This window comes from Equus przewalskii, chromosome 28, assembly GCF_037783145.1.
Source record: "Equus przewalskii isolate Varuska chromosome 28, EquPr2, whole genome shotgun sequence".
NCBI classification, from domain to species: domain Eukaryota; kingdom Metazoa; phylum Chordata; class Mammalia; order Perissodactyla; family Equidae; genus Equus; species Equus przewalskii.
In genome coordinates, this window is record NC_091858.1 from 32,217,591 (window position 1) to 32,233,899 (window position 16,309).

The window sequence follows — 16,309 nt, forward strand, 5'->3', positions numbered from 1 at the left end:
TCCAGACTTTGATGTTCTCCTTGACCATGGCGCTCCGTGTCACGGGCTGCTTTACTCAGTTCACAGAAGTTTCCATTACAGGTATTACTTCATGGGCTCTTTTGACATGTGCCTCTCCGCTAGGAGACATGGCAGCTCCAGACATCCGCCTGCAGATTCATTGCAAATCATATCCATTTGGTCAGCAAAGAAAAACCTTAATGTGTACCCGAGTATTTTTCATTTCAGTCTCTCTTGAGTGGTCTGTCTCTTTCTATTGCCACCCCCTCACATCTGTATTTTTTCCAATCTCACTCATCCAACTTTGCCTTTCTCTCTGTCTTACTCGTGCTTTCTCTCTGCCTCTATTTCTGTTTTTGAGGATGATTAGCCGGGAGCTAACATCAACCACCAGTCTTCCTCTTTTTGTGAGGAAAAGTGGCCCTGAGCTAACATCTGTGCTCATCTTTCTTTACTTTATGTGTGAGGCACCTGCCACAGCGTGGCTTGATGAGTGGTGTGTAGGTCTGTGCCCGGGATCTGATCCCGTGAAACATAGACTGCTGAAGCAGAGCTCGCAAACTTACCCACTACGCCAAAAGTCTGGGCCCTCTCTCCCTCTGTTGACGGTTCTGTGTTCTTGTGTGTGCTGTTAGAGTAGCCTGAGTAAACTGAGTTAAGGAGCATGGTCAGGATTATGAATCCAAATCACCAGATTCCAAACCTTTCCTGCTTGTGGCTCATGTGTCTACTCTTGGTCATCAATGTACACCCTAGGCTATCCTCCCTTCATCTCCATTTCCCTTCTTGGGAACTTCCCAGTATCAGAAAAATGATGAGCTGTAAAGTGAGTGACACCCACTGAGGTGTGTGGGCTCTACTCAGCAGAGCACGGAGACATCTTCATTTCTGACATGCCTCACTGATCAAGATGCTATTCGGTCTGGAGAAATGTATAAATTTGGGTGTTTGCTGTTGTTTTCTCATGGATTCTGTGCTGATCTCTCAAGACCCTGCAAGTCATGAGGACGTTCCTCTTTCTCTTTGCTGTTCTCTTCTTTCTGGGTCCAGGTAAAATGAACTCCTTTGCAGGGAAGGTTAGTGGAGGTGGTGGCCCAGAGAGAGGGTCTGCCTCAGTGAGCACCTGGATGTGATCAACTCTAGAAAGGAAAGGTTCCCTTGGCCAGTATCCCTGCAGGGAAACATTTGCTGCAGCAGGCAACTTTCCTCTAATGCCTGTTCTGTAAAGCCTTTGCATTTTTCATTATTATCTAGGATGGGGTGTCACAGATTTAAAGAATTAAGATATGCCAGAAAAGATGCCTTTTGGTCCCCAGTCTCATGCTCATGAAAGAAAAAAAGAAATGGAGAAAGAATTAAAAGCAAGAGTACCTGAAAACTAATTATAGTTTTCGGATGGTGAACATGATGTAATCTACACAGAATTTGAAATATATTATGAAGTACATGCGTAAATAAATTTAAAAAATAGTAAAAAAAAGAGTTTCAAAAACTAAAAAAAAAAAAGCAAGGGTAGTTTATCTTTTAACAAATAGATGTGATAGAAATTAAGACAGGTAAGGAAGAGAGAAAGAGAAAGGAAGAAAGGGACCACAAAAGGAATGAAGCTTACAGACATTGTGTATTCATGCCGGTCATGGAATTACATAAAATAGGAGAACTTAAGCTGCCATTCCTTAATCCCATATTATAATGCTGTATGATGCTACAAATACTCCATATAATGAAATGCCTTTAGTTTTCCAATGCCAATGCCTAGAAAGCACTGAGTCCTATCTCTAATTTAGTGATATTCAAAGCAACTCTTTTGGTTTGGGCGTCCCTTTATATATATTTTAAAGATGCAGAAATTCGCCCCTTCAGTTGGGCTAAGTAGCTTCTCAAGGTCATACAGAGAAGCAGGAGTGAGGCATGAATGGAGTCCAAATCTGTCTTGTCACAGTGAGGGGAGGTGTTCTTCCCATATCAGAACTCTTGTCACTCTCTCCTGCTCCTGGGAACCTCTGATGGCTTCAGTTGGATCTTCTCCAAAATTAAAGTCTGAGACTAGACTCATCCCAGATCCCAGGAAGCTGAAGAAAGGACTTTCTATAATCCACAAGGAGCCCAAATTTGTGCCAGATGCTAGTTATACCCCCTGTGTGATGGTCAGAATTTTCATGCTAGCTCTGCATGTCTCTGGTCTGTTTTGCAATAAGACTGTGTGAGTAGATACTGTGCCAAGTATATGGGAATCTAGGGCTTGTGAGGAGTCATTCATTCCACTGGCTTTGATGTGCAGATTGGAAGCTGACCAAGTTATCCTTCTCAGATCACTCACTCATACTTGTTATATAATTAGAACAAACTGCAAAGTTATATAATATAAATCTATCTAACACAACCAAATGAAATGTGCTTATTAATATAAACCTATTAATGTGCCATATGTACACACACACACAGACACACGAGTTACATTAAGCTCTGGATGGGTCTCTGTAATGATCCATTAGAAGCCTTGTAGGCATAATGGTCTTTATCTTTTCAGAGGTTTCTCTTTTTGGGCCATCCCTGTGAAATGGATCCAACAGAAGGACTCTTCAGAGTGAGATCCAGTACCTCCAGCCTGAGATAGTCTTACAATATTAGGAGGGCCGAGAGAGTATAGACCCCTGCAGTGGGAGCCACAGTTCATTGAGCTCTGAAATATTGGGGTATTTACACTAATGAACTTACACACTGATGCTAGATATAATTAGTGCACGTACTGGCACTAATCCATCTGGTTTTGGTTTTACATATATACGAATTAGGCACCTTTATATGCTGACATTAATTGCAGTTTGTGTCCATCTGACACTTTCATTACATATACCCAAAGCAGTCAACTCTAAAATATTGATTCTGATATGCTGTCTGTCCTTGACCTGAAGCCAGCTGCTCTTATGATTGCTACTGATAAAGTGCTAAGACCAGAACCTGGTATTTTATGTGGAATGACACTTGGAGAGTGACTCACAATACACTCCCCCTTCCTGCTCTTGAATACATTTAGTGGAACATGGAGGAGAAATCAGATTGAGCCTTTCTAAACAATCTCTTTACTACCCACTGCAGTACGCCTTTTTCTTTCTACGCATCTATTCTTGGTTACTCCAGTCTTGGGCCATCTCCCTAATCTCAGTTCTTATTATTTTCTCACCAAGTAGCACATTGAGTGTGCAGTGTGGAAGTTACTGACTCTGGAGATGTTTACAGGAAGAAGTTGGTAATTACCTCAACAGATTTTGATAGAAGAACAATAGCTTCTGTTTCCCAAATCCCCCATAAAGCCTAATACAAAATGCTGGAAGTCAAATCTGTTCTACCTAGTCTTTCATCCTCTATGATAAAAAGACAGAAAAATAGAGAGAAAATATTTCCCCTGCTGTCGCATCTACTGGCAGGATAAGGCACTGTGACAGTTCATGAAGAAATCTCCACTAACTAGTTACATGACTGTACCTGGTAATTAGATATATCTGAGAAGACAATTAATCTGGGTGGCTCCTTCCCTTGTATAGCCAGGAGTGAATTTTTTGATGAGAAATGCTACCATGTTGGAGGGAGATGCTTGAAATCTTGTCGGAAAAATGAAGAACTTGTTGCTCTCTGCCAGAAGTCCTTGAAATGCTGTCTGCCGCTCCAACCGTGTTGGAAGAATAAATAAAAATGATTGAGACTGAAGACTTAGATTTCCCAGAGCAGCAGGAACGATCCAGCTTCATCTTCCTTTTACTCTGGCCTCTTCAGGAAGAAGACACTTCAATAAAAATAAGTGACTGTCTTTTATCCATTTGTCAAGTTCTTCACTTAGAAGGGAACATGAGTAGTAAACTTTGATGGACCCTGCCTCCTGCTTTATTTTTTTGTAAAGCTTTAGTGAGGGAATTGCCCCAAATCCATCTGATATTTCCTTGAAAAAGGAACTGGAAGAGACTATAATCAACAAACCTGTAGCTTGCCCTCAGGCTGTCAGCCCTAACCAACCTGTTGAGAGAAAGAGAGAGGTAGAAAGATAGATGATAGGATAGATAGATAGATAGATAGATAGATAGATAGATAGATAGATAATGGATAGTAAAAAAATGAACATATATCTACAAGGATAGTTATATAATGATAAATGGATAGGTAAGTAATCTATTTATCAAGGAATTTGACGTGTCATGCACCTGTCTAAATTAATCATCTTGACTCCATGCCTTTGATTGGAGACAGCAAAGTACTTCCTATGGATTTGTTCATTATCCAAACCTCTGGAATTAAATTTGCTGATCATAAGAGGAATTGTAAATAATATCTCCATAATTGTCAATAGTTCCAGTGACCTGGATCCTGGTCCAGATTGACTTTCTACTATTTTCCTAGGAAATAGCTAGTTGCCAAATTACCTTCTGACTCTAAGCTGTCAAGTTACCTAGATCAAGTAAGGATTCCTTGTCATATTCTCTAAGCTTAAAACCCAGCCTTGGTTCCCTGCTGTGTCATAAATCTTGCCTTACCTCCCTCTTAATTCCTCAAGAACAATGCACTTAATCCTATTGGAATCAATGACCCATTTGATGACATTTTTCTGTTTTGAGACAATTGTAGAGTCACATACCATTGTAAAAAAAATAATACAGAGGTATCTCCTACACCTTTTACCCAATTTCCCCCAATAGCAGCATCTTGGAAAACTATAATGCAATACTGACACGGATACAGGATATCTCTATCACAACAAAGACCTCATATATTGCTCTCTTAGAGACGCATTCTCCTCCTTCTAGCCCCAACCTCCTCCTTAACTTCAGGTACTACTAATTTATTCTCTGTTTTTACAGTTTTGTCATTTTAGGAATGTTGTATAAATGGAATAATTCAGTTTGTAACTTTCGGGGATTGGGTTTTTACTCAATTCCCTGGAGATTATTCTTCAAAGTTGTTGCATGTATCAATAGTTCTTTTCTTTTTATTGCTGAGTAGTATTCCATGATATAGATATACCACAGTTTGTTTAACCATTCACCTACGGAAGGATATCTGGGTTGTTTCCAGTTTGGTGCTATTACAAATAAAGCTATTACATTTACATTTATAGATTCTTGAGCAAGTAGAAGTTTTCATTACACTGAGAGACATGTCCAGGAGTGAAATTTCTGGGTCATACGGTAGTTGCAAATTTAGTTTTCTTAAGAGAATGCCAAACTGTTTTCCAGAGTGGCTGTACCATTTCACATTCCCACCAACAATGGAAGAGTGATCCAGCTCATCCACATTTTAGCCAGAATTGGCTAAAAGTAATTATCACTATCTTTTTATTTTTGCCATTTTGGTAAGTGTGTATTGAAAGCTCATTGGGAATTTAATTTGCACTTCTCTGAAAGCTAACAATGTTGAAAAACTTTCCATGTGCTCATTGGCAATTTTTACATCTCCTTCAGTGAAATATCTGCCTCATGATCCTTTTATAATTGGATTGTTTTTTTGTTATAACTCTTTAAGTTTTGAGAATCTTTAACATAGTGCTCATGTTAGTCATTTCTTGGATATGTGGTTTCCAAATTTTTTTTTCCCAGTCCACAGCTTGTCTTCTTGAAGTCTTAACAGGATCTTTTGCAGGGAAATTGTTTTTACTTATATGAATCCAATTTATTTTCTTTTTATGGATCATGAGTTTTGAGTTAGATTCAAGAACTTTTGCTTAGCCCTAGCTGCTGAAGATTTTCTCCTATATTCTTTTCTAAAAGTTTTATAGTTTCAGATTTATATTTAAATCCATGAACTATCTTGAGTTAATTTTTCTAAAACCTGTGAGATGGTCAAGGTTTTCTGGTTTTGTTTTGTCTATGTCCAATTGCTTCAGCAGCATTTGTTCAGAATGCTGTCTTTTCTTTAGTAAATAATTTTTGCACCCTTCTCAAACATCAGTTCATAGATTTTATTTAACTGATTTGAAAACTTATGTCCACACAAACTCTTAACCTAAATGTTTATAGCAGATTTATTCACAATCACCAAAAACTGGAATCAACCAAGATGTCCATCAATAAGTGACTGATAAGAAATTGTGGTTCATCCGTACAATGAAATATTATTTAGGGATAAAAAGAAATGAGCTATTATGCCACAAAAAGACGTGTATGAATCTTAAATTCATATCGATTCATGAAAGAAGCCAGTCTGAAAAGTTACGTAGTGTGTGATTCCAGTTCCGTGGCATTCTGGAAAGGGAAAAACTATCAAGACAGTAAAAAGATCAGTGGTTGCCAGGGTTTGGTGAGTGGAAGAACAGGGAATGTGTTAGGGCTGTGAAACTATCCTGTATGATACTATGGATTTTGTTAAAACTCTTAGAAATTTACAGCACAAAGAGTGAACTATGTCTCACTGTGAAAATTAAGGGAAATAAGTTAGGAAGTCAGGGCTACCCCAGGATGGAATGAGAATGTGACAAAACAATCTAACTGTATTATAAATGTACAAGCAACTTCACTGAAGGTGATGGGGGAAAAGGGCTGACTCAACTAACTTTGGGAATGAGAGCCATCTCTAAGTCTAAAGACAAAAGAACTGTACACAATATTACACTCTATTGATAATGTTCTGTCCTGTGTAAGAGACGTTTAACAATTCAGACACTGCTATACATGTATGTTCGAATTGAACTACTGAGTAAATGGATGGTAGGTGGTGGAAGCCAGGTTCCTGACTATTGGAGTGGGAGTTTACAGAAAAGAGAGGAAATGTAGAATGATTCATGTGGGGATGGATGAGAGTTAGAGACATCAATATGAAGTCATGTTTAGCTTAGTATAGATATAGATGGTTACATATACAAATATTTATAGATCTGGATGTGTATATAGGTTATGAAACAAATATATACTTCCTTGCACTATTGTCTGAAATGGCCTGGAAGCAATGACCCTCCAACTATGAGCACACCTGGCACCCAGATATTGGCATTTAATATGATTCTCAAATAAAAGGAGCCAAAGATCCTTGGAGAAATGGCTAATTCTGGTACTGGAGCATGAAATATACAAGATAAACTCAGAGCATCTTGTAGTGTCAGAATATAAGAAAGTACTCAAAACAAACAGACAAAAAGTGGCAGGAGTACAGGTCAAAGGGATACAAGAGTGAACTGAAGGAGTGCCTAATGACCAAAGCCGGATTAATTTAAGCAAAAAAAAAAAAATTAAGTAGTTTTGGATTATCATCCAGACTTTAAAATAAATATCATTAAATATGACTCCATACTGACATAAATAAGTGATTTAATAAGTAAATAAATGGGGAAGAAGAGACAGCAAAATAATTCTAAATAATTTATGTAGATTCTATGCCCTCAAAGAAGTGGGGCATAATTTCCTACTCCATAAGTCTGAAAAGATTACCTAGTGCATGGTGCCTTCCTTCCAAAGACGACAGTATAGAAAGGGAGAAAGAGAGGAACTTTACTGGGGAGAAGCCTGACATACATGACCTCAACCAGGTGACCAAGGTCAACATCAACATGGGGAGGTATGTTGATAGGATGGGCTCTTAATATATGACAAGAATGGAATTTCACTTCGACGGTCTTCCTTCCCCAATCACATAATCCCAATACAGTCATGAGAAAAGCATTGGACAAATCCCAATTGAGGGACGTTCTTCCCTGACCAGTAGTCCTCAAAATTGTCAAGATCATGAAAGAAAAGGAAAGTCTTGGGAAACTGTCACAGTCCAGAGGAGCCTAAGGAGACATAACAACTAAATGTAATATGGTATCTTGGATGGGATTCTGGGACAGAAAGAGGACATTAGATAAAAACTAAGGAAGTTAAATAGAGACTTTAATTAGCTTAGGACTTATTTCGCGATAATATATTTAATTATCAATAATGTATCATCAATTGTTACAAACTTACTATATGTTAAGAACAGGGGAAACTGGGTACCAGGTATATGAGAACTCGCACATCAAAACATCTTCATGAGGGCTGGCCCAGTGGCATAGCAGTTAAGTTCCCTCACTCCACTTCAGCGGCCTGGGGTTTGCCGGTTCCAATACTGGGTGTAGACCTACACACCGCTTATCAAACCATGCTGTGGCAGGCATCCCACATATATAGTCAAGGAAGATGGGCATGGATGTTAGCTCAGGGACAGTCTTCCTCAGCAAAAAGAGGAGGATTGGCAGTGGGTGTCAGCTCAGGTCTAATCTTCCTCAAAAAAAAAAAAAAAGGAACAAGAAAAAGAAAGATCTTACTTTACCTTCATGTATTTCTTCTGGACACTCTTCCTTTCTTTAGGTAGATTTGTATTTCTGACCTACATAATTTTCCTTCTTTCTAACATTTCTTGAAGGTCCTGTCTACTGGTGAAAAGGTCCCTCAGATTTTGCTTGTCTCAGAAGATTTCCTCTTCACTTTTGAAGGATAATTTTGCTGGGTATAGAATTCTAAGTTAGTGATTTCTTCTTTCATCACATTGAATATCCCACTCTACTCACTTTTTGCTCACATGGCTTCCGATTCCACTTTGATTCTCCACCTTGCTCTTCTGTGAGTAAGATGATTTATTTTCCTTTGGCTTCTTTCAAGATTTCCTCTTTGTCAACGGTTTTCTCCAATTTAAATATGATACAGCTAGGTGCAGATTTTTTCTTATTTACCCTGCTTGCCATTCTAAGAACTTCCTAGATTTGTGATTTGGTATTTTCATTAATTTTGGAAAATTTTCAGCAATTATTGATTTAATTTTTCTTTTATTCCTTTGTCTCTTTTTTCTCTTTCTGGCTTTCCCATTCAGCATGTGTACACCTTTTATAATTGTCCCACAGATCTTGGATATTTAATATTCTATTTCTTTCTTTCTTTCTTTTTTAGTATTTTGATCTTTGCATTTTTGTTTTGGAAGTTTACATTGACATATCTTCAAGATCATTGATTCTTTCCTCAGCGGTGTCCAGGTGGCTCATTTACCCATCAAAGGCATTTTTCATTTCTGTTATAATGCTTTTAATTTCTAGAATTTTCTTCTTTTTCTGCAATTTTTTTTATTGTTATAAAGTACACATAACATAAAATTTAGTATATTAATCATTTTAAGCATACAGTTCAGTGGTATTAATTACATTCATATTGTGCTACCATTGCCGCCATTCATCTCCAGAACTCTTCATCTTGCAACACTGAAAATATGCACCCATTAAACAATAACTCACCATGACCCCCTCCCCCAGCCTTTTGATTCTTTCTTAGAGTCCCTCTCTCTGCTTACATCGCCAATCATTTGTTGCATCTGGCCAACCTGTCCCATTTGAACCTTTAGCATCCAAATCATAGTTCTCTTAGACTCACAGTTATGATTCAAACATTTCTGCCATATCTGAGTCTATTTTTTCAGAATTTGCTTTTTCTTGCCTTTAGCACAGTTTGTAATTTTTTGTTGAAAGTCAGACATGATGTGTACTGAGGTAAATAAGAACTGGGGTAAATATGCCTCTAGTGTGAGGTTTGATGCTAATCTGGCTAGGAGTTGGGCTGTGTGTACTGTTTGCTGTATCTGTAGGTGTCAGAAGCTTCAGTTTCCTCTGATGTTCTTGTTTTTGTGCAACTTGTCTTTGAGTTCTCTGAAAAAAGCTCATTTTAAATAGATTCTGTGTTTGCAGCTCTTTCTAGTTATAAGCCACTATTATTATACTGGAGCCCTGTTGGCATGGTGGTAAAGTGTGGTGGAGAGGAAACATCCTGTAATCTTAGGATTAAACCTCAGTCTTTTCCTGGCCTGTGTCCCTGCACTGAGACCTTCACAAGTATTTATCAGACTCTCCCCCCAATCAGTTGAGACAAGAAGGCAAGGTGGGGCTGGAGTAGGGGCAACTCCCTTCCCCCAGGAGGGACATGGCTCTGGTAAAGTCATTTTCCCAGGAGAGTAAGCTCGTGATATAGAGAATTCTATGGACATATTTCACACTCTGTTTCTTCTTACCATGCCACTAGGGGGTCCTTTTGGCTCTTCACCATGAGAACCAGGTGGGTTTTCTGGAGTTAAACCCAGAAAAGTGTGGGGTACCCTTCGTCCCTGGGACTCAGTAGTTTCTCACCCTCATGCTAGTCCGCACTCAGGCTCTGGCAATTTGGCAAAATTACCACAAGTGTTCCTATCAGTTTACGACTCCAGAGGCTTCTGCTCCAGTTAACCACATCTTAGCTGCAACTGTCTCTCCAAATTTGAGGTGGCAGTTTGCCCTGTCACCTCAGCTCTCTCAAGGGGCTAAGAAACACCATTGACTTTTAGTTTGTTCAGCATTTTTCTTATTTTAAGGGTGGGAGGGGTGACTTCCAGGTATTTTTCAGGGGCAGCTAAAACCAGAAGTCTCAAAAACTTCTTAGGGACCCAGCAAAGTAATATATTTTTTGTTCTTTCCCCCCAAGAAGACAACGTTGGATATTTTTTTGAAGCTCAGTTTTTCAGCACCTATATTTGAAATGCTTTTGTATATATTTCTGTGAAGAGCCACTTTCTATTTATTATCATCAGAAGTTTCCAGTTTTCTTCAGAATCCTGATCAAGTAGACGATCTTGAATATAGGCTGTTTTTGTCCTGAGGTTCTTCAACAAGGATGACTAAAGGCAACCTGTGACAGGCTGGGAGAGCACTTGGATCATACACTGTGGGGCTCTGGTTCGTCTACTGTGAGGACACAGCACCCCACCAAGGTCATTCTTTACCCAGCTTCCTCCAGTCAGTGAATAAGCGCAGAGCTGATTCAGATTTGTGCCATATCTGCCGATGTAGGACTCCTCCAAGGGCATCCTTTGCTCTGGGGTCCCCTTCAGTAATGCTGAGATGTTTTGCACTGCAGTCTGAGGCTCTTTCCACCCACCTCAAGCCCACCTTTTCACAGGTGTCAGCCCCACAACGTGGTGGAAGACTTTCCTTGCCCAATCTTACTCCTTCCCCCTTCACCCTCCACAGGAATTTCCCACAATAAATGTCTTTCTCTTCTAATTCCTTTTGATATCTGCTCCTTGGAGATACCTATTGTCCTCATCACACAGGTTTTCTGATCCAGAAATGTGCTGAGATCCCTCGGCATTCATGACCTCCACGTCCCACGCCAGTCTTCTCTTTGAAATGATATGTTTATTTCCTTCTGTGTCTTCATTTCAGAGGGGTCCCATGAATAATGGCTTTACCTCAATTGCCTACACCACTACTTTAATGAGAAGCTCAGATTGAAATTTACCTGGAGCAATTTTGTACCAATTGAACTGAAACAGACTGAAAGTCCCTTCACCCGAATCAGAGAATATCTTAAAGATCATCTAATCCAATTCTTGTTTCAGAATTAATGAAGTGACTTGTGCTAAGTTAACTAACAACTCCTACTAAAGGGTCCTTTCCATAAAATAATCCACCCCCCTACCCTGAGCACCATCTAACTGACACTTCTGTTGTCTCTAACAGGTGTTATGCTGTGTCTGGTGAGTGCTCACCAACGTGTGCTGGCTTTCGATGAGCTTCAGTGATCAGGAGCAGCTCTCCACCCATAAACAGAGCTACTCCTCTCTGGCGTGGTCACAATTCCTGCAGACCTGCTTCTGCTTCTCTTCAACAGCCCTTGCACCATGAAGATCCTTGCCCTGCTCTTGACCATTTTTCTTCTCCTCTACCGAGGTCCTACAGCTAAAAAGTCACTCTACTAGAAATATGTACAGCTGCAGAAGATGAGAGGTGAAGAAAAAACTTGACTAAGAATAAACATCCTGCATAGTTCAGCAACCTTCTTAATCTCTTTGCCCTGATTAAGACCATGAGTAAAATTCAGTAAAAGTCTGTCCTAATATATACCTCCTAGCAGCAAGGCTTCCTAGCTCAAAAACTGTAGGGATCTTAGATGTCATTGGGGTTTCACCAACCTTACTTATTGCATTGAAGGAGTATGCAGTTATTCATTTTGATTTTGTGGAAATAGATGCCTTCTGCCCTTGATGGCCCCCATTGGCTTCTCTTTGAACAGCTTTGATCTGCACAGAGGGGGGTCCTATTCACCCTCCTCAATTGCACAACGCCTTTTCATATCAACTCAGGGGATTAGAATTAAGAGGAATGCAGTGATTTCAGTAGGTAAAAAATAAATTTATCAATAGCAAAAATATCAGGTATCTTTGGAGTCTGCTGAGGAAATTTCAAAGTTAGATGGAGATGTAGCAAGAGACTCAGTGTAATGTGGTCTACTCTGGAATGTATTTATTACTCAGTGAGTAGATTGAATTCAGAAACCGTGTTCTCTCTTTTGCATTCTGTTTCCTCAGACTGCAACATGCAAAAACTGGGGTTAGGTCCCAGTGTTGACACTAAGTTGTTGTGTGACCTCAGATGAGTCACTTTCCTTCTCTGGGCCTCAATTCCCATCTCTCAATAGATGGCCTAGGAGGGCTTGCTTGAAACTGACAGTCCAGCATTTTAAGTTCTGTACTCTCTTTCTGGTTCATTTTGATTCTACCCTAGGTTTCACTGTCCATGAGCCCACAAAGGTTCTTCCTCTAACTCCAGGCTGTAAAACAGGTGGCTCCAAACATGTCAGAAATCCTTTATCTGATCCCCAGTCTCCACATACTCACTCAGCATAATGAATATTTCAGCTCACCTCGTTCCTTCCTTCATTGCCTTCGACTCCAATCACAGAGCGTGGTTTTGAATAGAGGTCGCAGTACTGAGGACATCCCACCAATCAGTGTCTTCAGTATTCTTCGAAGTACATTATTTTGTGCATAGACTTTTTATCCTCATCTACATATTGATCAGGGAACCCTCACACGTAGGCACTGGAAATGGAGGCTTTCTTTACCAGGACAAAGAAAACGATGAAATCCCAGCCCAAGGATAAGCAACCTGTTTGAGTTGTGCTGCCCCTTCTGGTCTGTGGAAAATGGACAGAAGGGGAGGTAGAGGGCTTGGGGCACAGGTGTGATAAGGACCTTGAGCCCGCACCTCCTTAAAGGGGACCACATGCAGCCTTGACTTTGCACATCAGACCCTCCTTTCCCAGAGCTCTCCTGACACCATCCCCAAATCCTGTTCCTGCCCAGTGCAGGAGGCACCTGTCTACAGAACCACCCCAGGCAAAGTTCTCCAGGGAGGCTATTTCAAGCCACCGTCCACTTTTCCCTCCAGCATCAACCATGCTTCCGGGCTCTCCTGGATGTAAGATGCAACCAGTTTGACCCGTCAGGCAGCTGCAGGTTTAAATAGCTACTTTCAGCCTCATTGAGCGCTCCCAGAGACCTCTAGTAACTAACCCTACATCTCCTGCTTACTGCTCTGGGCCAAGGGTCAAAGGCTCAGGATTCTATCTCCTCTCCTCTCCTCACATCCACTCTGCCATAGTCTATCCTTGTCTATCCAATCATGGACTCAACAGGTAATTACTGAGCACATGTGTGTGCCTGGTAGTGAATGAGCACATGATGGTGAGCATGGGACATAAACATTGTCCTCCCACTCAGGGAACTTAGAATTCAACTGAAAAGACCAAAATACTAAAAACTTATGTAGCTACAACTTGGGATAGTGTTATGAAAGACTTAAAAAAGAATTAAAATTAAATTAAATTAAATTAAAGAAAGAATTTTAAAAAATTGCCTAGGGAGGACAAGAGCTCTGGGGCACTGAACCACATAATGAGGACAGGGGCTAATTTCCCCAACATTGTGACCTTCAGGTTGAAGTTGTGGTGGGGAGAGTGAGGGCCCCGTGGAACAGCATGAGTCTGAAGAGGTGGTCCAGGGTCAGAGCGCAATAGCTTTGTAGACCACGGTCAGGGGCTTGGTTGGATTTATTCAGAAAGCAATAGCAAAGTATTGGAGAGATTTTAGGTGTGATGTGAACCTTTTAATATACATATTTGTAAATTGTGCTGGAGGAGAGTCAGATGGTTGGGTCAATCAGCTAGGAAAGTGGATGAGGGTGGGTGTGTCGGGGAACCGTTACCACGTGTCTGTTGTGCCAGGATTCCCCAGCCTTCTCTCTAGTCAATTTCACTTCTTTCCCCCCAAAATCCTGCTGTCAAAGTCTTGACTCTTGGTCCTCAGGAACGATTAACCACACTGACTTACTCCATTATGTACTGAGAAGTGTCCTTGACGCAGGCAGGATATGTGGTTATGGGACTGCTCGCTGCCAGAGGAAGTGTAAAAATGAGGAATTCAAAACTGGAATTTGCTCCAACATCTCTCCATGCTGTTTGAATAAATGGAATGCCAACTCACTGAATCCTGTGAGATACTGAAACCCTGATCCCCAGAGTCGCCGACAGCTGGACCTCTGAGCCTTCCCTTCTTGAGGCCTCACACCTAGAACATCCCCAGTGGCAGCCATCAATCCAATTATTAAGTGAGGATTTGCCGAGCTTTCACTCCACGCAGAGCCAATGTAGGAGGCTGCAGCAGAATACGGGCCTCAGGCTTCTGAGCTTCCGACGAGCTTCTCTGATTGTGAGAAGAGAGGATAGCAATGCGAGTTAACTGAGAGCTTAACACTTTAAAAGATGAACCAAAAAATATATCTAATCAGCTACAAACCCAAGTGAACAACATACCAACTCATCTCAATAACATTAGTTTTCTTTTCCCATCAGAAGTTCTGCTCAGCAATTATATGCGTCTTTTGTCAATGAAAATGGAAAATAAACCAATATTAAGTGCAGTTTTTTTGGCATACACTATCATTCAAAACACGGACCTCCGCGGGGGAAAAACAAAAGTGTTACTAGGTAATGAGAAGGTGTGGGTTGACCCAAGCAGATGTCTGTGTGGGATCTTATCCAGCAGATGGCAGCAGAGAGCAGCCCTGTCCCTGGGCGGTGTGGGTGGATGCAACCAGATGCCTTTGTCCTGTAGTAAAAAATTTGATCTGCCTTTCCTGTCCAAACTGTTTCAGGGTAACCAAATGGTTTGTGAGGAAAGCTTCTCTCTAAAAGAGGAGTCCAGCTAATAAACGAAAGAGAAGTGACAGAATGAGAATATAACTATTTTGCAAACACCTAGGGAAAGAATGATTTAGGAAATGAATGTCAATAGCTGCTAAAATAAACAAGAAGGACACGAATGTTACATGGCTCTTACTAGATGTACACAGCGCCACCTAGGAGCTGTTAAGCTACATTATGTCCTTTTGGCAAAAAATAGTAAATGAACCTTCATGTAGCCATCACTCAGCTTCAACATGTGGTTAATCTTGTTTCATCACTTGATAAGCGCCTCCCCACGATTGTCTCCAAGAATACTCAAAATGCCATAAAACTTCATCAGAAAATATTTTGGAACATATAAATCAGGTAAAAGACTGCTTTTAAAAAAATGTAACCACAGTGCTATTACCACACCTGGAAAAAATCAACACTAACTCCTTACTATAATTTAAGAGTCAACCAGTGTTCAGGTGACCTTGGTTGTTTCATAAGCGCTTTTGTCAGAGGCAGTTTCTTAGAACCAGGATCCGAAAAGTTCTACACACTAGGTTTGGTGGTTTGTGTCCAAGGCCTCTTGTAAGGATGGTGTTGCATACTTGCTGTTCCACCTATAAAGTACTGCGCCAAAAATCAGATGTGAACTGGATGAGCCTCTAGATCTCATCACAGTGATTACAGGGGAGAGAGGAACCTGTTAAACAGCCCCCAAGGATGCAACACTCCAACTACGGGTTATGGAATATACTATACAACACCGCAACGTTGAATTTAAATTGTTTCCCATCCTGTTTAATGTCCCTCTTCATTGTTCTCATACTTTGTATTTTACAAAGAACTTCCACGTACATAATGTCTTCCATCCTCACAGTAAGCTTTTGAATTAATCAGGATAACAGGCATTGTCCCGACCACTTAGGTGTGGAAACTAAGGCTCAGAGCGGCTTTGCTAAAGTCAATCAGAGTCTTGGGCAGGGCGAGGCATAGACCCCACATGCCAGCACACATCAGAGCAGAACAGCGTGGTGAGCTCGAATCCCAGCTCTCCCACCTGGAGGATAACCATGGGAAGGTTTCTACCTTGACTTCCCATCTGCGATATGGCGCTTCAAACAACACTTCGAAGCTCAGAGCCAACTTCAGACCCTGTTCTGCAATGATACTTTTTGGTCTCCTTTCTTGTTTTCCATTTGCCATGCAAGGGGCCATGCTGTACTTTCCAATATGACAATGGAGAAAAGCAACAAACTGTTGCAAACGTTAGTTACCACCACCGATGGTAGTGGTCAGGGTGGGAAAAACAAGCAGAGAGAAAAAGCATCTCGTCATCAGAC

The 16,309-nt window shown here is 40.7% G+C and overlaps 1 protein-coding gene and 1 long non-coding RNA gene across 2 annotated transcripts in view; both read left to right on the top strand.

Moving 5' to 3' along the window:
• The window catches only part of LOC139080010 (uncharacterized), a 34,567-nt gene extending 19,854 nt beyond the window's left edge, over positions 1-14,713 (top strand). Inside the window, exon 2 of the long non-coding RNA XR_011534110.1 lies at positions 11,474-14,713. This is a non-coding gene — a long non-coding RNA (uncharacterized lncRNA). The remainder of the gene's footprint in view (positions 1-11,473) is intronic.
• On the top strand, positions 895-8,252 carry LOC103557234 (beta-defensin 15-like). The gene is made up of 2 exons (XM_008529646.2): positions 895-1,050; positions 3,546-8,252. Exons 1-2 carry the CDS (start codon positions 1,002-1,004, stop codon positions 3,689-3,691), a joined length of 195 nt encoding a protein of 64 aa, XP_008527868.1. The 5' UTR covers positions 895-1,001; the 3' UTR covers positions 3,692-8,252.
• Positions 14,714-16,309: the final 1,596 nt, after the last annotated feature.